General features: G+C 42.3%; 1 protein-coding gene across 3 annotated transcripts in view; it reads right to left on the reverse strand.

Moving 5' to 3' along the window:
* The window catches only part of osbpl5 (oxysterol binding protein-like 5), a 121,205-nt gene that overhangs the window by 42,267 nt on the left and 53,596 nt on the right, over positions 1 to 25,342 (reverse strand). For all 3 annotated transcript variants that reach the window (XM_031801272.1, XM_031801271.1, XM_031801270.1), the window contains exons 3-9: positions 14,770 to 14,934; positions 14,175 to 14,248; positions 3,332 to 3,412; positions 2,640 to 2,741; positions 2,298 to 2,501; positions 1,144 to 1,228; positions 808 to 970 (exon numbers count right to left, since the gene is read on the reverse strand). In XM_031801272.1, the coding sequence (XP_031657132.1) occupies positions 808 to 970; positions 1,144 to 1,228; positions 2,298 to 2,501; positions 2,640 to 2,741; positions 3,332 to 3,412; positions 14,175 to 14,248; positions 14,770 to 14,911 (851 nt within the window). In that variant the 5' untranslated portion in view covers positions 14,912 to 14,934. The remainder of the gene's footprint in view (positions 1 to 807; positions 971 to 1,143; positions 1,229 to 2,297; positions 2,502 to 2,639; positions 2,742 to 3,331; positions 3,413 to 14,174; positions 14,249 to 14,769; positions 14,935 to 25,342) is intronic.

Below are 25,342 nucleotides of genomic sequence, written 5' to 3' on the forward strand. Positions count from 1 at the left end.
CTACAGGAGTGTAAGTTTCACCATGTGACAGTTAAGGCTGCTTCGCATGATGTATTGTTGTCTCTACCTTCTTGCCTTATGTGCTGTTGTCTGTGCCCAATAATGCTTGTACCATGTTTTGTGCTGCTACCATGTTGTTGTCATGTTGTATTGCTAACATGCTGTGTTGTCATGTGTTGCTGCCATGCTATGTTGTCATCTTGGGTCTCTCTTTATGTAATGTTGTGGGGTCTCTCTTGTCGTGATGAGTTTTGTCCTATATATATATATATATATTTTTTTTTTATCCCCGTCACAGCAGGAGGCCTTTTGCCTTCCGGTAGGCCGTCATTGTAAATAAGAATTTGTTCTTAACTGACTTGCCTAGTTAAATAAAGGTTAAAACAAATGTAAAAACATGGCACGGACATTGGCGATACGTTGGCACACGAGAACTATTCGAATATGGGAAATATTAGTCAATTATTGCATTCTGTCCATTCTGGCTTTCACGGGCTACCTGACACATGAAACAGATAGGTGGGAGGGAATTCAGGCTGCCAATGTGTTCATGTGCAATTGGCCTAAATGGGTAATAGAAACACTACATTTTTATTCCACACTAGGTTTTTTGTTTATGTGACGTCATTACGTCCAGCTATTTTCATAGACAGAAGATAGATAAATGGATACGCACCCTAGCAGGCAAATGTTGCATCTATTTTCTATGCAAACATAAAATGTCAACAACAACAACAAAGATTCACTGGACAAGTTAATGGAAACATAGCTACTGAGAGCAGTTGACTTATAGTATGTGCTACTTACTGTAGTAGCTCAGCATCAGTGAGGGCAGTAGACTGCAGTAGCTGTAGTATATGGGAGGACTCCGAGGAGGTGCTGAGGTCTCCATCTCTCCCTGCTTTAGCTGTCAGCTTGTAGAGGCTGGAGCAGCTCAGAGCCAGCTCCAGAGCATCCATCCAACACCGACCTGGGGTGGAGAGAGGGGGTCAGGGGTCAAAGGTTGTCAGACACCAAGAGGTGCTTGCACGTATACACCGATTGTACATCCACTTAAGACAGACACACAGCACATCGTTGTGTCTCATTATAGCGTGAAGGCGAGCACGCACACACACGCAAGCAAGCAAAAAAACTTCTCACCGTCAGACTCTGACGCAGCTCTGAAGATCAGGTAGTTGCTGGGTAGAGGCTGAGTGATGGAGCCAACATTTTCCCCTTTAGGACCCTTAGGACAGCAAAGACAGAGGGGTTAACATTACCCTTCCTCATGCTTAATAGTATCACTACATTGACAATCTTTATACTGCTGTGAATAACGTGCAGTGAACAAAAATATGAACACAATATGTAAAGTGCTGGTACCATGTTTCCTGAGCTGAAATAAAACATCCCAGAAATGTTCCATATGCACAAAAAGATTAGTAAAATGATGTGCCCAAATTTGTTAACATCCCTTTTAGTGAGCATTTCTCCTTTGCCAAGATCATCCATCCACCTGACAGGTGTGGCATATCAAGAAGCTAATTAAACAGCATGGTCATTACATATGTGCACCTTGTGCTGGGGACAATAAAAGGCCACTCTAAACAGTGCAGTTTTGTACACAACACAATGCCATAGATGTCTCAAGTTTTGAGGGAGTGTGCAATTGACCTGCTGACTGCAGGAATGTCCACCAGAGCTGTTGCCAGAGTATTTTATGTACATTTCTCTACCATAAGTTGCATCCAACGTCATTTTTAGAGAATTGGCAGTACGTCCAAACGGCCTCACAACCGCAGGCCAGGTGTAACCATGCCAGCCCAGGGTGTATTTCTGTCTGCAATAAATCCCTTCTGTAGGGAAAAACTCATTCTGACTGGCTTGGCCCAGGCCCACCCATGGCTGCAACCCTGCCAAGTCATGTGAAATCCATAGATGAGGGCCTAATTTATTTATTTATTTAAATGGCCTTATACGAACTGTACCTTTTAAATTGTTGCATGCTCCTTTCATATTTTTGTTCAGTATAATTATTCAACAATTGTAACAAGATGAGACAACACAACCCAAGAGTTCTGAAGCCAGCATTACAAACGCTACATAAGCCATCTGTAAAGTACAGCAGAGCACACAAAACACAAAAGCAGAAATCATGTACATCCAACCAGGCCCTCTCCATGTACTCATGTCATGAGACAGAAACTAACAGACAAAAGAACATGTGGAATATTATGAAGCTGACAATAAAAACAAAGTAATCCAGATCTAGAGCAACAGTGAACTCTGTCATTGATGAGCACTCCGTGTCTGACCTTAACAGCCCAGATGGACTTGTCCAGCGGGTGGTAGAGCTTGAAGCAGAAGCCGTCCTTCTTGGAGGGCCTCTCAATCAGCTTGCACGCGTTGAGCAGGAGGGTGCCCACCCAGTGGTCCGATTTAGGGGTCTTATAGATCAGCAGGACCCCCGGCTTCAGGGCACACCACAGCTTGGTCCAGCTCTTTAGCGAACCACGGATCTACCAGGAGTGAGAGTGGAAGAGGCCTCAATACTATTACATTATGAGTGTGTATGACACGTTTTAATGTGTCATGGTAATATAGGAAAAAAACATCCCTGGAAAGCAACAGTGGGTGAGTAGATATTCCCAAATTACCTTTAGCCAGTTAGCCGTGATGACAACACTGGGGTCCTTCAGAGCGCTTGACAGTTCTTTGGCTGCCCGCTTCTTCTCCTGTCTGTAATTCTTCTTCTGGACCTGCAGCGCACACAGACGGAGTCTTTTAGGATGAGTCATTGTTTTGTGACTTGCAAATGAACAAGACAAAACAAGTAGCCAGATACGCACTAGGGGGAGGTACAGTCAAACACAAGTCATACATACACACAGGCAGGTATTTATTATGTGCCTCTAGTTAGGGCAGCAGTGTACGTTAACTAATGATAATAGCAAAAGGGGACGAAATCCCATTCTGTGAATTACACAAAGGACCAGAGCTCGTGCTTCCTCGATTCCTTTTCATTAGTAGTTGTATGTTAGGCAGATACATGTCTCCCAATCCATTCCTTGTGGACACTTAGGACAGCACATTCACATTCCAGCCCTGTACAAACTAGGCTCATTCAACTAATCACACCGCTCTCCTTTGTTGAATCAGGTGCGCTAATGCATGGCTGAAACCAAAATGTGCTGACCCAGGGGTCCCAGAGGAACCAATTGGGAGACGCTGATCTAAATATATGCAAATCTAAATACTTTCCCCCAACCATGTCAAATGCAAATCAATATTTTTCCTGCAAGACATCCCCTCTCTGCGACCCCTTCCCGGCCAGGGAGTGATGAGTTACCTTGAGAGACTCCTTCCGGGCCAGCTTCTCTGTGGGGGAGGAGCAGTCCTCCAGACCGTTATTGAACATCCTGGACTCCGACTGAAGGAGGGAGGGATGGACAGATGAGAGAGTCAATGAGACACACTCCTCTTCTTGTGAGCTCACCTATAAACAGACTCATATCACTCTGGTCTATCCCATTCATAGATAACATTTAAATAACACACACATTTCTTCAGTGTCTGACCTGAACAGAGTACAGCCATGATACAGTGCCCACTAATATTGGCACCCTTGGTGAAAATGAGCAAAACAAGCTGTAAAAAAAAAAAAAGTATAAATATTCACAAAAATCTAACTTTTAATTCAAGTAAAATAATTGAAAGAAAAAATACATTAAAACATAAAACAAATATTTCTCAAATATGCGTGTGCACCAATCATTAGCACCCCCTCATTCAACACTTGCGCAACCTCCCTTTGCCGAGATAACAGCTCTTGAGTCTTCTCCTAAAATGCATAATGAGGTTGGAGAACACACGGCAAGGTATCGGAGACCGCTCCTCCATATAGAATCTCTCCAGATTCCAAGGTCCATGCTTGTGGACTCTCCTCTTCAGCTCATGCCACAGGTTTTCTATGGGGTTTATGCCATGGGACGTCAATGGCAAAACCTTGATTCTGTGGTCAGTGAATCATTTTTGTGTTGATTTTGAGGTGTGCTTTGGATCATTGTCCTGCTGGAAGATCCAACCACGGCTCAGTTTAAGCTTCCTAGCAGAGGCAGTCAGGTTTTGATTTAATATCTGCTGGTACTTGATGGAGTCCATGATACTATATACAGTTGAAGATGGAAGTTTACATACACCTTAGTCAAATACATTTAAACTCAGTTTTTCACAATTCCTGCCATTTAATCCTAGTAACAATTCCCTGTTTTAGGTCAGTTAGGATCACCACTTTATTTTAAGAATGTGAAATGTCGAGAGAATAGTAGAGAGAATGATTTATTTAAGCTTTGATTTCTTTCCATCACATTTCCAGTGGGTCAGAAGATTACATACACTCAATTAGTATTTGGTAGCATTGCCTTTAAATTGTTTAACTTGGGTCAAAAGTTTCAGGTAGCCTTCCACAAGCTTCCCACAATAAGTTGGGTGAATTTTGGCCCATTCCTCCTGACAGAGCTGGTGTAACAGTCAGGTTTGTAGGCCTCCTTGCTCGCAAACGCTTTTTCAGTTCTGCCCACAAATAAGGATTTGAGGTCAGGGCTTTGTGATGGCCACTCCAATACCTTGATTTTGTTGTCCTTAGGCCATTTTGCCAAAACGTTGGAAATATGCTTGGGGTCACTGTCCATTTGGAAGACCCATTTCCGACCTAGGCTTTAACTCACTGACGTCTTGAGATGTTGCTTCAATATATCTACATAATGATCTTTCCTGATGATGCCATCAATTTTGTGAAGTGTACCAGTCCCTCCTGCAGCAAAGCACCCCCACAACATGATGCTGCCACCCCTGTGCGTCACGTTTGGGATGGTGTTCTTCAGCTTGCAAGCCCCCCCCCTTTTTCCTCCAAAAATAACGATGGTCATTATGGCCAACCAGTTCTATTTTTGTTTCATCAGACCAGAGGACATTTCACCAAAAAGTTTAGTTCTTTGTCCCCAGTTGCAAACCATAGTCTGGCTTTTTTATGGTGTTTTTGGGGCATTGGCTTCTTCCTGGCTGAGCGGCCTTTCAGGTTATGTCGATATAGGACTCATTTTACTGTGGATACAGATACTTTTGTACCTGTTTCCTCCAGCATCTTCACAAGGTCCTTTGCTGTTGTTCTGGGAATGATTTTCACTTTTCTCACCAAAGTACGTTCATCTCTAGGAGACAGAACACATCTCCTTCCTGGGCGGTATGACGGCTGCATGGTCCCATGGTGTTTATACTTGCGTACTATTGTTTGTACAGATGACCTTGGTACCTTCAGGCGTTTGGAAATTGCTCCCAATGATGAACCAGACTTGTGGAGGTCTACATTACTTTTTCTGAGGTCTTGGCTGATTTCTTTTGATTTTCCCATGATCTCAAGCAAAGCGGCACTGAGTTTGAAGGTAGGCCTTGAAATACATCCACAGGTACACCTCCAATTGACTCAAATTATGTCAATTAACCCATCAGAAGCTTCTAAAGCCATCAAAAATCCACCACCATACTTCACAGTGGGGATGAGGTACCTTTCTGCATGGATTTCTGTCTGTCTACGCCAAACCCACCTCTGGTGTGTGTTTCCAAAAAGCTTAATTTTGGTCTCATCTGACCATAGAACCCGGTCCTATTGAAAGTTCCAGTAACGTTTGTTATTTGATGACAGCAAAGGCTTTTTTATGGCAACCCTCCCAAACAACTTGTGGTTACGTAGGTGGCATCTGATCATAGTTTGAGACTTTCTGACCCCAAGACCCAACTAACGTCTGCAATTCTCCAGCTGTGATCCTTGGAGATGTTTTGACCACTCGAACCATCCTCCTCACTGTGCGTGGGGTCAATATAGACACATGTCCTCTTCCAGGCCAGTTGTTAACATCTCCAGTTGCTTTAAACTTCTTAATTATTGTCCTGATAGTGAAAATAGGCATTTTCAACCGTTGAGCTATTTTCTCAAAGCCATTTCCTGATTTGCGCAGCTCAACAACCTTTTGTCGCACATCATTACTGTATTCTCAGGTCTTTCCCATAGTGATGGTTGACCAACTTGGCCTGTATGTCATCTCATATTTATAACACAGTGAAACAGGAAGTCATGGCTTACCACTTAAGTATTCCTAAACACACTAAAAAATTTAAGATATGAATGGGATTATACTGCATTTAGATTCTTCTCATAAGAATTTCTAGGGGTGCCAATAATTGTGGCACACATGTTTTGGAGAAAAATATGTATTGAATTTATTTCACATAAAAAAAATTCAATCAGATTTACTTAAATTAAATATGAGATTTTTTGAATGAAAGACCAAGAGGATAAACAGCAAATACATGTATTTTATAGCCTGTTTTGCTCATATTTACCAAGGGTTAAAGGCACTGGATCTTTGGTTCTGTCTGAAACAGGAGTACAGTGAAGTAGCGTAGCGTGAGTACACAGACCCATCCACTCCTGACACTGATCAATAGGAAAATGCTCTACTGTACTGGCCTGCACGTTGAGTTATACCACACAGCAAAATAACCATAGGGCTCTGGTCAAAAGCAGGGCACCATGTTGGTAATAGGGTGCCATTTGGGATGTCATACAGTGCCTTTACAAAGTATTAACACCCCTTGACGTTTTTCAACATTACGTTGTTACAACGTGGGATAAAATGTATTTAAATTGTCATTACAGTTGTGAGTATTTCTGGGTAAGTCTAAAAGCTTTACACACCTGGATTGAGCAACATTTTCCCATTATTCTTTTAAAATTCTTCAAGCTCTGTCAAATTTGTTGGTGATCATTGCTAAAACAACCATTTTCATTTTTTAAGTCAAAACTTTCACTTGGCCATTCAGGAACATTCACGGTAAGCAACTCGACAGATTTGGCCTTGCATTTTTGTTTATTGTCCTGCTGAAAGGTGAATTCGTATCGCAGTGTCTGATGGAAAGCCGACAACCAAGTTTCCTTCTAGGATTTTGCCTGTGATTAGCTCCATTCCCAGTCCTTCATAATTACAAGCATACCCATAACATGATGCAGCCACCACCATGCTTGAAAATATGGAGAGTGGTACTCAGTAATGTTGTATTGGATTTGCCCCAAACTTAACACTTTGTATTTAGGACATAAAGTGAATTGCTTTGCCACATTTTTTGCAGTATTACTTTAGTAAGTTGTTGCAAACAGGGGGCATGTTTTGGAATATTTTTTATTCTGTACAGGCCTTCTTTTAACTCTATCAATTTGATTAGTATTGTGGAGTACTACAATGTTGTTGATCCATCCTCAGTTTATCCTATCACAGTCATTAACTCTACCTGTTTTAAAGTCACCATTGGCCTTATGGTGAAATCCCTGAGTGGCTTCCTACCTCTCTGGCAACCGAGTTTGTAGTGACTGGGTGTACTGATACACCATCAATGTGTAATAAATAACTTCACCATGCCCAAAGGGATATTCAAGTTTTTTTTTAATCCATCTACCAATAGGTGCTCTTATTTGTGAGGCATTGGAAAACCTCCCTGGTCTTTGTGGTTGAATGGGTGTTTGAAATTCACTGCTCGACTGAGGGACCGTACAGATAATTCAATGTGTGAGGTATTAATTCAAAAATGTTAAACACTATTATTGCACACAGTGATTCCATGCAACTTATTATGTGAATTGTTAAGTAAATGTTTGCTCCTGAACTTATTTAGGCTTGCCACAACAAAGGTGTTGAATACTTATTGACTCAAGACATTTCAACTTTTCATGTTTTATTCATTTGTAAATATGTCAAAAAACATAACCCCACTTGACAGTATGGGGTAGTGTGAAGGCCAATGACATAAACAAATCTTAATTTAATTAATTTAAAAGGCTGTAACAAAAAATGTGGGAAAAGTCAAGCTGGTGTGAATACTTTCTGAAGGCACTGTATATGCCAGCTACTTTTGGAATAAGTTCAGCAGAAATCCAGTTCCCCTAAGCAGGGTTTCACACATATAGAGTGAGGTCAAAAATGATTAGCACCCTTGATAAAGATGAGCAAAAAAAATACTTGAAAACAAATACAGAGCTACATTGTACGCGCCAAAAAAATGTGGAAATGATATTTTATATACTAATACAATTCCTCAAATAAAGAGATTTTCAAATAATTATTGGCACCCCTGTTTTAATACATAAGAATAACGGCATTGAGCCTTTTTCAATAATGTTTTATGAGATTGGAAAACACATGATCTTAGACCATTCCGCCATACATTTCCCAGATCCTTGATATCCTTTGTCTGTGCTTATGGACTGGGATTCAAGTCTGGAGAATGAGATGACCATTGCAAAATGTTGATTTTGTGATCAATTAACCATTTCTTTGTGGATTTTGATGTGTCCGTGGAGTTAGTATCTTGCTGGAAGATCCAGGGTTTTTGGCTTGAAGTAACTGTCCTGTGTTGAAATACAGTGCATTCAAAAGTCTTTAGACCCCTTGACTTTTTACACATTTTGTTACGTTAGACTTACTCGAAAATGTATATTATTAGAAATTATTAGAATTATTATTAGAATTATTGGAAATGTTTGCAATTTATTAAAATTAAGAACAGAAATACCTGATTTACATAAGTATTCAGACCCTTTCCTATGAGACTCGAAATTGAGCTCAGGTTCATCCTGTTTCCATTGATCAACCATGAGATGTTTCTACAACTTGATTGGAGTTCACCTGTGGTAAATTACATTGATTGGATATGATTTGGAAAGGCACACACCTGTTTATACAAGGTCCCACAGTTGAGTGTAAATGTCAGAGCAAAAACCAAGCCATGAGGTAGAAGGAATTGTTCACAGAGCTCAAAGACAGGATTGTGTCGGTACTGTTCTGGGGGATGGGTACCAAAAACATGTCTGCACTAGAACACAGTGGCCTCCATCATTCTAAAATTGAAGATTGGAACCACCAAGATTTTTTCTAGAAATGGCTGCCTGGCGAAACTGAGTAATCGGGGGAGAAACGCCTTGGTCAGGGAGGTGATGGTCACTCTTACAGAGCTCCAGAAGGACAAACATCCCTGTAGCAATCCGCCAAATCATACCATTATAGTAGACTGGCCAGACAGAAGCCACTCCTTAGTAAAAGGCACATGGCAGCCCGCTTGGAGTTTTCCAAAAGGGACCGAAAGGACTCTCAGACCATGATAAACAAGATTCTCTGGTCTGTTGAAACCAAGATTGAACTGTATGGCCTGAATGCCAAGAGTCACGTCTGGAGGAAACATGACATTGTTGAATTGTAGAAGGCTAGTGAAGACCTCAAAACTATGAAATATCACATATGGGATCATGTAGTAACCAAAAAAAGTGTTCAACAAATCAAAATATATTGTATTTTTGAGATTCTTCAAAGTAGCTACCCTTTGCCTTGACAGCTTCGCACACTCTTGGCATTCTCTCAACCAGCTTCACCTGGAATGCTTTTCTAACAGTCTTGAAGAAGTTCCCACATATGCTGAGTACTTGTTAGCTGCTTTTCCTTCACTATGCGGTCCAACTCACTACCGCTCAAAAGTTTAGGGTCACTTAGAAATGTCTTTGCTTTTTGCTGAAGTTCTTGCAAATGTATATACAGTACCAGTCAAACTGGTTTAGGGTCACTTAGAAATGTCCTTGCTTTTTGCTCAGTTATGTACCAGAGCCTCCCACTCCTCTTTCTATTCTGGTTAGAGCCAGTTTGCACTGTTCTGTGAAGGGAGTAGTACACAGCGTTGTATGAGATCTTCAGTTTCTTGAACATTTCTCACATGGAACAGCCTTCATTTCTCAGAACAAGAATAGACTGACGAGTTTCAGAAGAAAGTCCTTTGTTTCTGACCATTTTGAGCCTGTAATCGAACCCACAAATGCTGATGTTCCAGATATTCAACTAGTCTAAAGAAAGCCAGTTTTATTGCTTCTTGAATCAGGACAACAGTTTTCAGCTGTGCTAACATAATTGCAAAAGGGTTTTCTAATGATCACATAGCCTTTTAAAATGCTAAACTTGGATTAGCTAACACAACGTACCATTGAAACACAGTGATGGTTGCTGATAATGTACGCCTATGTAGATATTCCATAAAAAATCAGCCGTTTCCAGCTACAATAGTCATTTATAACATTAACAATGTCTACACTGTATTTCTGATCAATTTGATGTTATTTTAATGGATGAAAACATGTAAATTTCTTTCAAAAACAAGGACATTTCTATGTGACCCCAAACTTTTGAACGTTATTGTATGAGGGAACTCCTTTAAGACTGTTGGAAAAGCATTCCTCATGAAGCTGGTTGAGAGAATGCCAAGACTGTGTAAAGCTGTCATCAAGGAAAAGGGTGGCTACTTATAGGAATCTCACTTTTTTGGTTGCTACATGATTCCATATGTGTTATTTCATAGTTTTGATGTCTTCACTATTATTCTACAAACGTAGAAAATAGTCAAACAAAGAAAAACCCTTGAATGAGTAGGTGTGTCCAAATGTTTGACTGGTACTGTATATACATTTGCAAGAACTTCTGAAAAACAGTTTATTCGTCATTATGGGATATTGTGTGTAGATTGAGGGGGGGAATGTAATAATTTTTAGAGTAAGGCTGTGACGTAACAAAATGTGGAAAAAGTAAAGGGGTCAGAATAGTCTAATGCACTGTATACCGGTCATTAAAAATAGAGTAGACCGCTGATTGGCCAGCTCGCCAACATGATGTCCTGTTCTATGAGGAAATGGTAAAGCTACTTAAAACATACTTAATTACCGTTACCATTTTTTGGAAGTGAAACTATTTCACTCATTTTAATTCATCATAGGTCATATTTCATCAAATCTGGAAACACTGGACAGTTACCTCAAGACAAAAACCTGGTTGCCTCTGCCACGCAAGTGCATCTTCCAGCACCACAATAACCAAGCACACATCAAAATCCACAAAGAAATGGTTAATTGACGACAAAATCAACATTTTGCAATGCCTATATCAATCTCCGGACTTGAACCCGATTGAAAACCTGTGGTTTGAATAGAAGAGGGCAGTCCATATGACCAGATGATGGATATCAAGGATCTGGAAAGATTCTGTATGGAAAAACGGCCTAAGATCCCACCCAATGTGTTCTACAATCTCATGAAACATTCTAGAAAAAGGATCAGTGTTATCGCAAGGTTTTGAAAAAAGTAGTGCCAATCATTTTAACCCCTATTGGACCGGACTATGCCTGGTGTTTATGCATGAATCACATCCACGCTGCATTTCTGAAGTGAGCCTTCACACACTGGCACTCAGGAGTGTTTTAGAGCTGTGTGTGACTGTGTTGAGTCCGCTATTGTCTCTGGAGTTATGAGGGGTGTTGGGTGGGAGATCGGTCAAAGCCACATAGATATTCAATGTAGTTCAGAATCGCTTCATACACACATCTGTGTGTGTATGTATGTGTGTCGGGGGCAATGGGGGAGGACATGACCTTAACCTGCCACCGTGCTGCTGGAAACGCTTAATGATCGACGGGAACTGCTATCATTGATGAGTCATGACAGAAAATAAATGCTTGGAATAAGTGCTGTGTTTTGCGCTGATGCAATGTATGACGGATATAGCCTAGAATCAGCGAATGCCACCTACATTAGTTAGACTAAACGATGAATAGCCCTTAATAAAAATGAGTCACTTTCTGAAACAAGCATGGCGTGTGAATTATAAAATGGGGAATTCTAATAACATAATAGTTATTCTAAAACATTGTATGTAGGCCTATTTCTAAATTGTCTAAACAAACTTGTGTGTTGAGGTTCATGAAAAGCATTGCACCTACTGTACACTGAACAAAATATTTAAACGCAACATGTAAAGTGTTGGTCCCATGTTTGAAAAGCTGAAATAAAAGATCCCAGAAATGTTCCATAAGCACAAACAGCTTGATTCTCTAAAATGTTGCGCACAAATTTGTTTACATCCCTGTAAATGAGCATTTCTCCTTTGCCAAGATAATCCATACACCTGACAGTTGATTAAACAGAATGATCATTACACAGGTGCACCTTGTGCTGGGGGACAATAGAATACTGCTCTAAAATGTGCAGTTTTGTGACAACACAATGCCACAGAAAATGCAATTAGCATGCTGACTGCAGGAATGTCCACCAGAGCTTTTGCCAAATAATTTAATGTTAATTTCTCTACCATAAGCCGCCTCCAACGTCATTTTACAGAATTTGGCAGTACCACATGTATGGCGTTGTGTGGGCGAGGGATTTGTTGATGTCAATGTTGTGAGCCGAGTGCCCATGGTGGCAGTGGGGTTATGGTATGAGCAGGCATAAGCTACGGACAACAAACATTTGCATTTTATTGATGGCAATCTGAATCCACAGAGATACCGTGCAGTTCCATTCATCTGGCCCATCACCTCATGTTTTAGCATGATAATGCACGGTCCCATGTCGCAAGGATCTGTCCTCAGAAATGTCACCCATTGCACTAATTTGGGATGCTCTGGATCAATGTGTACGACCCCGCCAATATCCAGCAACTTCAAACAGCCATTGAAGAGCAGTGGGACAACATTCCACAGGTCACAATAAACAGCCTGATCAACTCTATACAAAAGGAGTTGTGTCGCCCTGCATGAGGTGAATGGTCACACGAGATACTGACCAGTTTTCCGATAAACAACCCTACCTTTTTCTAAGGCATCTGTGAACAACAAATGCATATTTGTATTCCCAGAGAAATGAGAAAGTTAAGAGGTGATATCAATAATACTCTGAGTAAAAGAGAATGTGTTTGGATTTTCACCCTCCAGACATTATTTCCTAAAGGACTTAATGATGAAATGTCTATGTATGTTATGTTGTGAATTTGAACATGAATTATATCCCTATTTAAGATGACTGTTTTTCATACGATGTACCCAATGATTAATGAAAACTTGCTATGTCCTCATTGTGATTTTACAGACGTGTTTAATAAGTCTTATTTATACACTTTTGTAATATTTATTAAATGCATATTGATATATTTGGTAGCACTTATTTGTTTTTCCTTTGCCTTCAACCCCATTCGCTGTGTGGAACGGATGTGGGTGGGGCTAGGTCTAAATAAGGGTGCACATTTTTTAAAAATCACAAAAGCTCTGACGAAGGCCGTGAGGCCGATACGCTTATTAAATATCAGTGATACTATCAAGAGCAGTGTGCGGTTTCCTTTTTCCATCATCTTGTTCAATTGTTGCCATGCACCTGCAAATTAGATTGCTCAGATGTGCGAGTGCCTTTTGAATTTTGTTTTACCAGTCATGTGAAATCAATAGATTAGGGCTTAATGAATTCATATAAATAAATAAATAAATAAACTGGTTTCCTTATATGAACTGTAATTTAGTAAAATCTTGGAAATTGTTGCATGTTGCGTTTATATTTTTGTTCAGTACACATTAAAAAGCGAGCGCCTCAATATTGGCATATGACAAAGCAGTTTTTCCAGAACTGCTCCAGTGTCTCCATTGTATAGTCATATTAAGATTGGAATTTGGAGGCCTCCTGAGTGGCGCAGCGATCTAAGGCACTGCATCGCTGTGCTTGAGGCGTCACCACAGACCCGGGTTTGATCCCAGGCTGTGTCACAGCCGGCCGTGACCGGGAGACCCATTAGGCGGTGCACAATTGGCCGAGCGTCGTCCGTGTTAGGGGAGGATTTGGTCGGGGGGCTTTACTTGTCCCATCGCGCTCTATCGACTCCTTGTGGTGGGCCCGGGCGCCTGCAAGCTGAGTCTGTCGACAGCTGGACGGTGTTTCCTCCGTCACATTGTTGCGGCTGGCTTCCGGGTTAAACGAGCAGTGTGTCAAGAAGCTTGGACGCATGGCTCTCGACCTTTGCCTCTCCCGAGTCCGTAGGGGAGTTGCAGCAATGGGACAAGACTGCAACTACCAATATCACGAAGCAGGGGAGAAAAAATAAATAACAAATAAATAAAAAAAGATTGACATTTGGGTAGAGGAGGCTGATCCCAGAACAGCAATCATGTGATGTGATTAACAAGGTGGTTTGGGAAAACTGGCAAAACTGATCACTCATCCTAAAGATCCATCAATATCGGGAAACCCACCTGATATTGTTACACAGAGGTCCAATCAGAAGCGGTCTTCTTACCTTGCTGCTAGGCGACTGGGCGGGGCTGAGCTCGTCACTCATCATGGACAGACCATTCCCTTCTGCCTCCATACCTCCAAACAGGACACATACACAAATCAGACAGAGCAGACAGATCATGTGTGGTAAACAGGCAGGCATTCGGACAAACAGACAACTGCAATTTGTGCATGCTCTGAATGTCATTCCCCTAAAAACTGGGCACGTAACTACAATGTTTCTGAAAGGAAAAAATGCTCTCGACTTGCCAGACAGGCAAAAGCCTGGAAGAGCTTAATGTCAATCCCTGGATAGACTGGTTTACAGTCATTTCTAGTGGTAATCTGCTGGGACTGAAAGGTGACCCTTAGGGTTTATACTTCATCAAACATTCATCTTAACAATACGTCCCTGGCGCTAATGTAAAGGTATAACCTAGTGCATGCAATAAAATCTCTGTGCGGTGCGTGGTGAAGTCACAAGGTGGTTACGGAAATGTCTGGTGGAGTATATATCAAGGGGTGTATTCATTAGTGTACAAACGTAGCAAACAAGGTTAGGTAGTTCCTCCCCGTTTTGGTGAGTTTGATTACTAGTGAAAATACACCAGCCTTACCTGGGCTGGGCGGGAAGAGCTCGCTTTCTCCTCCATAAGACATGTTGCGGGTCAGAGAATGGTGGTCGATCTTAGGAGGGGAGGGAGATGTGGCATTGGGAGACAGAGACATCCTCCGATGAAACAAGTTCTCCTCCTTCATCCTGTCTGCTGCCTACTCTTCCTCTGGGGGGAGTGGAGAGAGGAGAGAGACTTGTTACTCACTCTGCCCAATCCAGATTACAACAACAGCCTAGTATGTTGTAAATACTAAAAGTTGTAAATACTAAAATGGTGAAAAATAGTAAAGCACCGCATGAAGAGTAATCCAGACCATTAGATTTCGATCAAATACTTGACTAAAGGTTTGTCATTTTCTAAACCACTACACGAATACAACAAACAAACTGATACCCAAAACATCACCTTCAGCCCTGTTTCATATTTAAAAAGTCAGCTTTTACGTGTAGTGCCCTTCCCGTCTTTTAGTCTCTTTTATATCTATTTCTACAGTTTCTCTCTCTCCCTCATGATGCTTCCTCCCACCTCACTGTTCTGGACTTTCAGAGAACCGTGCTCGACTCAGCTATGCTACATCAGCCTGTCCACACAATGTGGCCGTGTCACAATGCCAGTCTATGCGAACGACCATCTATACAATTGCCAGTCTGTGACAGACAGGCTCTCCGTCACCGATTTGCTGACATCATCGCCACTCCACACAGAGCATGACAGTCACCAGGCTCACCATGTTTAGAGAGGAAAGGCAGACCTCAGCCTGCACAAGACACAGAGTTAACTGGGCCAGGGTCTGACCCCTAACGCCCAAATAGGGTTGGTCCATAAATATGACCCACTCCTTTGTTTGGCTTTAACTGTGACGTAGGGGTGGCAGGTAGCCTAGCGGTTAAAAGCAAAAGGTCGCTGGTTCGAATCACCGAGCCGACTAGGTGAAAAAAAAATCTGGTCGATGGCACTTAACCCTAATTGCTTCTGAAATTCGCTCTGGATAAGAGCGCCTGCTAAATGACTCAAATGTAAAAATGTGATGTTATGTAGGAGCAGCAGTTGCATCCCTAGGGATAGCGAGTTCTGCATGTGTATCGATAATGAATGAAACAACGTACTACTCCCTCTATCACTCCACGCCCTACCGCTTCCCCTTGGCCCTAAACATTCAATGTTTTCAGATCTGAAAGGTTCGGATCGGCCGGCTAGACTTGGGCAGTGTGGTGGTATTGCTTCCACCTTAGCCTAGATTTGCTGTGAACATAGAAAGGGAAGTATAGAGAGCACAATGGGACAGACACGAGCTCACTCTCTCTAGCCCCTCCCTGCTGCTCTTCTTTCTTCCTTCATGTGGCGTTCCATGACGGGTCGAAGAGCACTGATCTATGGGGATTCAGTGAGATCACTATATATATATATATATAGGCCGAGGCTCGCTGGAGACGTACAACTCAAGCCGGTCATGGCTCCCTCTTTCTCCTCTTCCTCAAAGAAAAGGTGCCCTCTACTACCACTTAATCTCTCAATCCACTCACACGCCCATCCCCTATCTGCACTTCCTCTCTGCCCCTTCACATCCCGCTCTTTCTCGGTCTCTCTCGCTCCTGTCACTCTGTGAATGAGGGCACAGTTGTTGAGAAAAGACGCCTCGAAAGGCCACAGCTACAACACATTCAGAGTAGAAATGTGATCTATAATGTAGATATATATGGCGCAACTGCCTGACGACACAGCTTTTGAGCTAGAGCATCACACAACTGCTTTTTTTGCTGTTCAAACCTTAGCATATAAATGAATGCGTTTTAGTGTGTGTGAGGCAGACGGGAGAGAGAGAAAGACGTGAGGAAGAGGAGGGACATCGAGAGAGGGAGAGCAAATGAAAGGGTGGGAGAATTTAGCCTTCCCCCAAATTTCCCCTAGCTGGGTTGGTCTATAAATAGTCTCCCGCTGCTGCTGCAGTGTGTGTATGTGACAAGAGGAGAGAGCGAGAGAGAGTAAGAGAGAGGGTGTGTAGGGTGGGTTGCAGAGCAGCAGCAGAGCGCCTGTTATTTCCATTGTTACACAACAGCCCACAGACACGGCGGCAGGCCAGCGTCAGACAGAGAGGACAGACCACTTCCCATACCAGCCCAGACGCCGAGACCTTTTGGCAGACCCAATCTCGACAGGCAAAAACAGTTGGAGGGCAGGAGTATTATTGTTTGTGTGTGTTTCGTGGCTGTGTCCGTCTGCTTTTCCTTGCTAAAGGGGATTATACAAGCTCATGGTACAGTGGGGGGAAAAAATGCTATACCGACCAATCCCAGCTCTCTCTAACACATACACACACACCCCTCCGGGGGCAGAAAACAGTAAATGAGCACACATCTCCCAATCCCAGACCCACAATTACAGTGAATCAATGGTTCAGTTAAGGCCTGGGTCCTGCAAAACCTTTTACACACACACACACACGACTGGAGATGTTTGAATAACATCACAGGAGTTTCTTCACCACAGTAAGACGACCCTCTACCCTCAAGAGTAGCGTTAGATGAACAGGAAAGAGAGGAGGCAGTGAGTACTGACGATGACATGCACTCTTACACACTTGCATAGTCACGTAGCCTATGATGCGTTATAACGTGCGCTGAGTTATAGGTTCTATATATGTATAGAGTGTGAGGGGACAGCGTCTGGCATTTTGCTGCAGTAACTCTAGTCTGCCTGTGTAAGGGAGACGACTGCAACTGCAGCGAAGGAAAGACACAGCTGGACCTCCGCCACAGGAAGGAACAGACAATTAAACGTCCAAGTACTTTGGGACAGGCACAGTTAGGCACCGTGTTCCAACCGTACCATTAATACTCGCACTGCTCACAATCGGAGGGACAGAGAAAGGAGGACACGTGGGAGATGGGTCAACTATCAATAGTGCCAAAGAGACTTCCTATCAATAGTGTCAAATAGGAGGGGAGAGACTGAACTATTCTTAGAATGCATAGCTACAGTTTGACGTTTCGAGTCATATGATCCATTGTTTCTACACGGTAACAATCAGCCAATCACATCAAATCAAAGTTTACTGGTCACGTACACAGTTTAGCAGGTGTTATAGTGGACACAGCGAAATGCTTATGTTTTCTTGCTCCAAACAACGCAGTAAAATGTCAAACACGTACAACAATAATAAAAATACAAAATAAATGGAATAACAACCCAAATGTCATTGTAACAGTAATCCAAATGCAGTCTATACATACAGAGCCTTCAGAAAGTATTCACACCTCTGGACTTTTCCCACATGTTGTTGTGTTACAGTCTGACTTTAAAATACCCCATAATGTCAAAGCGGAATTGTTTTGAGACATTTTTCAAAATGAATTAGAAATGAAAAGCTAAAATGTCTTGAGCCAATAAGTGTTCAACCCCTTTGTTGTGGCAAGCCTAAATCAGTTCAGGATTTTGCTAAACAAGTCACATAATAAGTTGCATGGACTCACTATGTGTGCAATAACAGTGTTTAACATGATTTTATGAAATGGCAAAATCATCTCTGGACCACACAGAAACAATTATCTTAAAGGTCCCGCAGTCAAGCAGTGAATTTCAGAAACAGCTTCACCCACAAAGACCAGGGAGGTTTTCCAATCCCTCAAAGAAGGTTACCTATTGGTAGATGGGGGGGGGGGCATGTTTCAAGTTTAAATGAACCAATATAAATAGAATATACACCCCTTGTAGATGGCAATAATAAAACATTTTTCCCCCTGGGCTGCTAATGAGTAAAAAAAAAGATGAAGCACGTGTGCTAGCAAGCCACGCCCCCTCATGTACATGACACAGCCTACGATTCTGCCTGGGACACTTGTTCAGGTGAAGACTGAGGAGCTGACTGGGGATGACATCTGGTGAAGACACCGGTTCTACACACAATAGCTATTACTCTTAGGCTTGTAGTCCTAGAATACAACTAAAATTATCTGCTTGAAGGTAATAGTCTCTTTTATAAGTGTACATGACTTTTGTTGGTTAAAAAAAAAGAAAAGTCAAGAACATAGAATTGCTAGCTGGTTTCTGACTTAGTCATGAAACAGCTTGACAGATGCTATTAATGTATCAGGCAGCTTTACATGTGAGGAGAAATCAAAAAGCTATATTTGCTAAGCTATCCATCCGATTGATAGTTGATGGAAAAAAATGACATTAGCTAGCTAGCTTGAAACTGCGGGAGGTAAGTTAGCCAACTATCACCATCAGCCTGAGGTCACTACCTTAGCTAAGTGGGCTGTAGGTAGGACAGAGGAGCCTCTTAAAGAAGAAGTTACAGGTCTGTGAGAGCCAGAAATCTTGCTTGTTTGTAGGTGACCAAATACTTATTTTCCAACATAATTTGCAAATAAATTCATAAAAAATCCTACAATGTGATTTTCTGGATTTTATTTCTCTCATTTTGTCTGTCATAGTTGAAGTGTACCTATGATGAAAATTACAGGCCTCTCATCTTTTTAAGTTGGAGAACTTGCACAATTGGTGGCTGACTAAATACTACTCCCCCCCCCCCACACTGTATAGAGGGCCCACAGTTGACAGTGCATGTCAGAGCAAAAACCAAGCCATGAGGTTGAAGGAATTGTCTGTAGAGCTCCGAGACAGGATTGTGTCGAGGCAGATCTGGGGAAGGATACCAGAAAATGTCTGCACCATTGAAGGTCCCCAAGAACACAGTGGCCTCCAATTTACATTGTTTACAAACACTGAAGTAAAACAAGCGTATATTTTATGACAGTTGAGCTAAACTCATAAGGCATTTATAAGTGATATTCCTCAATAATTAATGGCTACATATCGTTAATGTATCAGTCAAAAATGTATGTAGCAACTGCAGATTTACTTTACTTTTCTACAAAATCACTCATCACACATAGTAGTAGGTCAAGGTGAAAAATCTTTCTATGTTTCCTTGAGCAAGGCACTTAACTCTAATTTGCTCCAGGGGCACTGTACTACTATGGCTGACCCTGTAAAACAACACATTTCATTGCACCTATCCGGTGTGTGACAATGAACTACAGTGCCTTGCGAAAGTATTCGGCCCCCTTGAACTTTGTGACCTTTTGCCACATTTCAGGCTTCAAACATAAAGATATAAAACTGTATTTTTTTGTGAAGAATCAACAACAAGTGGGACACAATCATGAAGTGGAACGACATTTATTGGATATTTCAAACTTTTTTAACAAATCAAAAACTGAAATATTGGGCGTGGAAAATTATTCAGCCCCTTTACTTTCAGTGCAGCAAACTCTCTCCAGAAGTTCAGTGAGGATCTCTGAATCATCCAATGTTGACCTAAATGACTAATGATGATAAATACAATCCACCTGTGTGTAATCAAGTCTCCGTATAAATGCACCTGCACTGTGATAGTCTCAGAGGTCCGTTAAAAGCGCAGAGAGCATCATGAAGAACAAGGAACACACCAGGCAGGTCCGAGATACTGTTGTGAAGAAGTTTAAAGCCGGATTTGGATACAAAAAGATTTCCCAAGCTTTAAACATCCCAAGGAGCACTGTGCAAGCGATAATATTGAAATGGAAGGAGTATCAGACCACTGCAAATCTACCAAGACCTGGCCGTCCCTCTAAACTTTCAGCTCATACAAGGAGAAGACTGATCAGAGATGCAGCCAAGAGGCCCATGATCACTCTGGATGAACTGCAGAGATCTACAGCTGAGGTGGGAGACTCTGTCCATAGGACAACAATCAGTCGTATATTGCACAAATCTGGCCTTTATGGAAGAGTGGCAAGAAGAAAGCCATTTCTTAAAGATATCCATAAAAAGTGTAGTTTAAAGTTTGCCACAAGCCACCTGGGAGACACACCAAACATGTAGAAGAAGGTGCTCTGGTCAGATGAAACCAAAATTGAACTTTTTGGCAACAATGCAAAACGTTATGTTTGGCGTAAAAGCAACACAGCTCATCACCCTGAACACACCATCCCCACTGTCAAACATGGTGGTGGCAGCATCATGGTTTGGGCCTGCTTTTCTTCAGCAGGGACAGGGAAGATGGTTAAAATTGATGGGAAGATGGATGGAGCCAAATACAGGACCATTCTGGAAGAAAACCTGATGGAGTCTGCAAAAGACCTGAGACTGGGATGGAGATTTGTCTTCCAACAAGACAATGATCCAAAACATAAAGCAAAATCTACAATGGAATGGTTCAAAAATAAACATATCCAGGTGTTAGAATGGCCAAGACAAAGTCCAGACCTGAATCCAATCGAGAATCTGTGGAAAGAACTGAAAACTGCTGTTCACAAATGCTCTCCATCCAACCTCACTGAGCTCGAGCTGTTTTGCAAGGAGGAATGGGAAAAAATTTCAGTCTCTCGATGTGCAAAACTGATAGAGACATACCCCAAGCGACTTACAGCTGTAATCGCAGCAAAAGGTGGCACTACAAAAGGTGGCACTACAAAGTATTAACTTGCACGCCCAATTTTTCAGTTTTTGATTTGTTACAAAAGTTTGAAATATCCAATAAATGTCGTTCCACTTCATGATTGTGTCCCACTTGTTGTTGATTCTTCACAAAAAAAATAAAGTTTTATATCTTTATGTTTGAAGCCTGAAATGTGGCAAAAGGTCGCAAAGTTCAAGGGGGCCGAATACTTTTGCAAGGCACTGTATATGATTAATTATGATAGGCTAAGCAAGCAACCACTACTGGTGTGGGCTATCAGCTGATCATAGTGAATGTAGCCTAGATGAATTAGCTAGTTAGCTGTCCAAACAATCTAACTAATCTTTACTTGACTTGAATCTGTTCTGCTGCTGACAAACAGTAATTCTCCCTTCCCTGTCCACAATATATAGGCCTACTTTGTCATGATAACATAGCCTAAATGGCTGAATGTTAGGCTGACATTGCAGCCGGGGCTCCTGGCATTTAGTTTAAAAATGTGCATCCATGTCAGATCCAATCTTCGATCCCCACGCCCCCCAAAAAAGAATACATTAGTAGTCTAGGTACAGGCTATTCAATGGCTAACAAACGGCACACACCAGTAGCAGGACTATGATGGCAATGGATTTGTCCCTAATGGCACCCTACTTCTACTTTTGACCCATAGGGCACTATATATGGAATTTTGCAACAAATGTGAATTGTGAACGACTCGAAATAGGTTCCATTGTCCACACAATTTTGAGTGGTCTGGTAGGATAAACGCCAAAATACAAAAACAGTTGAGAGTGGTGAGTTGGTAGAGCATGAGACTCTTATTCTCAGGGTCGTGGGTTCGTGCCCCATGTTGGGTACTTCCTTTATCTCCCGAGTGGCGCAGCATCTCAGTGCTAGAGGCCTCACTACAGACCCTGGTTCGATCCCAGGCTGTCACAACCGGCCGTGATCAGGAGTCCCACAGGGCGGCGCACAATTGGTCCAGCGCCGTCCGGGTGGTGGGAGGTTTCGCCGTGGTAGGCCATCATTGTAAATTAAGAATTTGTTCTTTACTGACCTGCCTAGTTAAATAAAAGGTTAAATAAACATTTAAAAAGCAGCTGATCCCCTGACCTATTGTCCCCGCTGTCTCTCAGTCCTATGACCATCACAACACCACACCGCTGTTAGGAAAAGTACAGTCTGGCACACCCTGACAACAGATGACTAGCAGCTCTGCAATATGTGTGTGTGTTCGAGTTGAGAGGGAGATGATAAGATTGACTGGTGAGCCAGCTGTTTCTACATGATGGCACAGATTAAGCTCCTCTTGATCTCCTCTCTCCCTCTCCATCCATCCTCCCCCTCTCTCACTATCCATCCCTCTCTTTCACCTCCCCCTCATTCCTCCGACATCAGGATTTCTGGCTGGCCAGATGACCTACATACTGCATTGGCTGGGCTGCAGTCACATCCTCACACATACAAACCAGACTGGGTTCAAATACTATTTGAAATTATTTCAAATACTTTAGCTGGGCTTGATTGAGCTTGCCTGGTGCAAAATCTGCCCATTTACCATCCAGGCAAGCTAAAGCCCAGGTTTGACAGATACTTTATTTTAGTGGCTTTCTGCATCATGTATCTTGGTTACATTTCATAGCCTGGCTACCCAAACTCGCCACGCCCACGGACGTTAGTTTTTTCTCTGCAATGAGTCTGGATCCAAGTATCTACCCGGCGATTTCTAGGACCCAAACACATTCTAACTGTTCTGAGAGTCCCATTTTGAGGCCACCACAAACGACTTCCAACGAAGGCAGTCTCAGACTGAAGTAACAGTATTCAGCGAACATAGAACAGCAGAAGAATTCAGCCTCCGTCGTCATGCAAGTGCCTTACCCAACCATCTTCAGATGAATGAACGTTCTGTAAATGGCTCTTGATAAGTGTCTGCTAAAGAACTACAGTGTAATTGAGATGCATGCATGTGCATCCCCACACAACAAATAGCCCATCTCAAAAGACACACACATCACGATATGGAGAGCTAAGAGAAACAAATGCATATTACATTTGCAGAATGTCCGGAAGGCCGCGCTGAAAGTGTTTCATATTTCCCTCGCCGTCAAAATTCGCAAAAAAGTGGCCCTCTATCCATCGTTTTGGGAATATTCAATGCTCCCTGACTGCCTAGCTTTCATTTCAATGATTATTAGCGTGCTGGACAAGGTCAAGAAACGGTATGAATATAGGTTCATTATCATTTCTACTAAGACTGGGAAATGCCACGATAGTTAGGGGCCGATACGATATGTATTGCGATTCTCAACATTCTATATGTAATGCGATTCGATACGGCGATTTAATTTCAATTTGACGTTGCAAAGATATTGCTTACAATATGTCTGCTGCAGAGACAAGAGAGCATGATTCATTAATTTACTAAACTAGTTGGAGAGAAGATGGAGAACAAGCTATAGGATAAAAAAGTTTTAGAGCAGGTACAGCCGACTAGCGCTAGCCAAAGGTATCGAGGAAAAGAATGTGGTACTTGGAATAAAAGTATTCATAAACCATTGTCCATAATTATATTGCGATATGTAACTGTTCGATTTCTCCCCATCACTAATTTCAATTTTTTTTTGTCAAAACCGCAGGCCATATATTTGACACCCCTGTCCAACATAAACCTCTCCCAAAGATGTATACAGCTGTATAGCATTTCAGAGGGCTATAAAAGGAGATGGGATCAATTACTGACTACATCCCAAAGTGTACCGTATTCCCTACATAGTCTGTTTTTACCAGGGCCTATGAACTATGGTCAAAAGCAGTGTACTTTATAGGGGATAGGGTGGATTAGCTAACTCGTCACAATAGGGTGGTTTAGCTAACTCGTCACAATAGGGTGGTTTAGCTAACTCGTCACAATAGGGTGGTTTAGCTAACTCGTCACAATGGGGTGGTTTAGCTAACTCGTCACAATGGGGTGGTTTAGCTAACTCGTCACAATGGGGTGGGTTAGCTAACTCGTCACAATGGGGTGGTTTAGCTAACACGTCCAATGGGGTGGTTTAGCTAACACGTCACAATAGGGTGGTTTAGCTAACTCGTCACAATAGGGTGGTTTAGCTAACACGTCCAATGGGGTGGTTTAGCTAACACGTCACAATAGGGTGGTTTAGCTAACTCGTCACAATAGGGTGGTTTAGCTAACACGTCCAATGGGGTGGTTTAGCTAACACGTCACAATAGGGTGGTTTAGCTAACTCGTCACAATAGGGTGGTTTAGCTAACTCGTCACAATGGGGTGGTTTAGCTAACTCGTCACAATTGGGTGGTTTAGCTAACTCGTCACAATGGGGTGGTTTAGCTAACTCGTCACAATGGGGTGGTTTAGCTAACTCGTCACAATGGGGTGGTTTAGCTAACTCGTCACAATGGGGTGGTTTAGCTAACTCGTCACAATGGGGTGGTTTAGCTAACTCGTCACAATGGGGTGGTTTAGCTAACTCGTCACAATGGGGTGGTTTAGCTAACTCGTCACAATGGGGTGGTTTAGCTAACTCGTCACAATGGGGTGGTTTAGCTAACTCGTCACAATGGGGTGGTTTAGCTAACACGTCCAATGGGGTGGTTTAGCTAACACGTCACAATGGGGTGGATTAGCTAACTCGTCACAATAGGGTGGTTTAGCTAACTCGTCACAATAGGGTGGTTTAGCTAACTCGTCACAATAGGGTGGTTTAGCTAACTCGTCACAATGGGGTGGTTTAGCTAACACGTCCAATGGGGTGGTCTAGCTAACACTTCACAATGGGGTGGATTAGCTAACTCGTCACAATAGGGTGGTTTAGCTAACTCGTCACAATAGGGTGGTTTAGCTAACTCGTCACAATAGGGTAGTTTAGCTAACTCGTCACAATGGGGTGGATTTAGCTGACTCGTCACAATAGGGTGGATTAGCTAACTCGTCACAATAGGGTGGTTTAGCCAGGTCTATTTTAAGAAAGAGAGAACATCATATGTGTACGTGTGCTTCCGGCTGCAGAATGACAGCTCTATGTTATACTGAGAGTGCTCAGCAGGAGCTAGAGCATGAACTGCGTATTTCTATTTGAAACGCTGGCTGGTTGGGAAAGGGGTGGT

The sequence above is a fragment of the Oncorhynchus kisutch genome, linkage group LG22, assembly GCF_002021735.2.
Source record: "Oncorhynchus kisutch isolate 150728-3 linkage group LG22, Okis_V2, whole genome shotgun sequence".
In the NCBI taxonomy this organism is placed as follows: domain Eukaryota; kingdom Metazoa; phylum Chordata; class Actinopteri; order Salmoniformes; family Salmonidae; genus Oncorhynchus; species Oncorhynchus kisutch.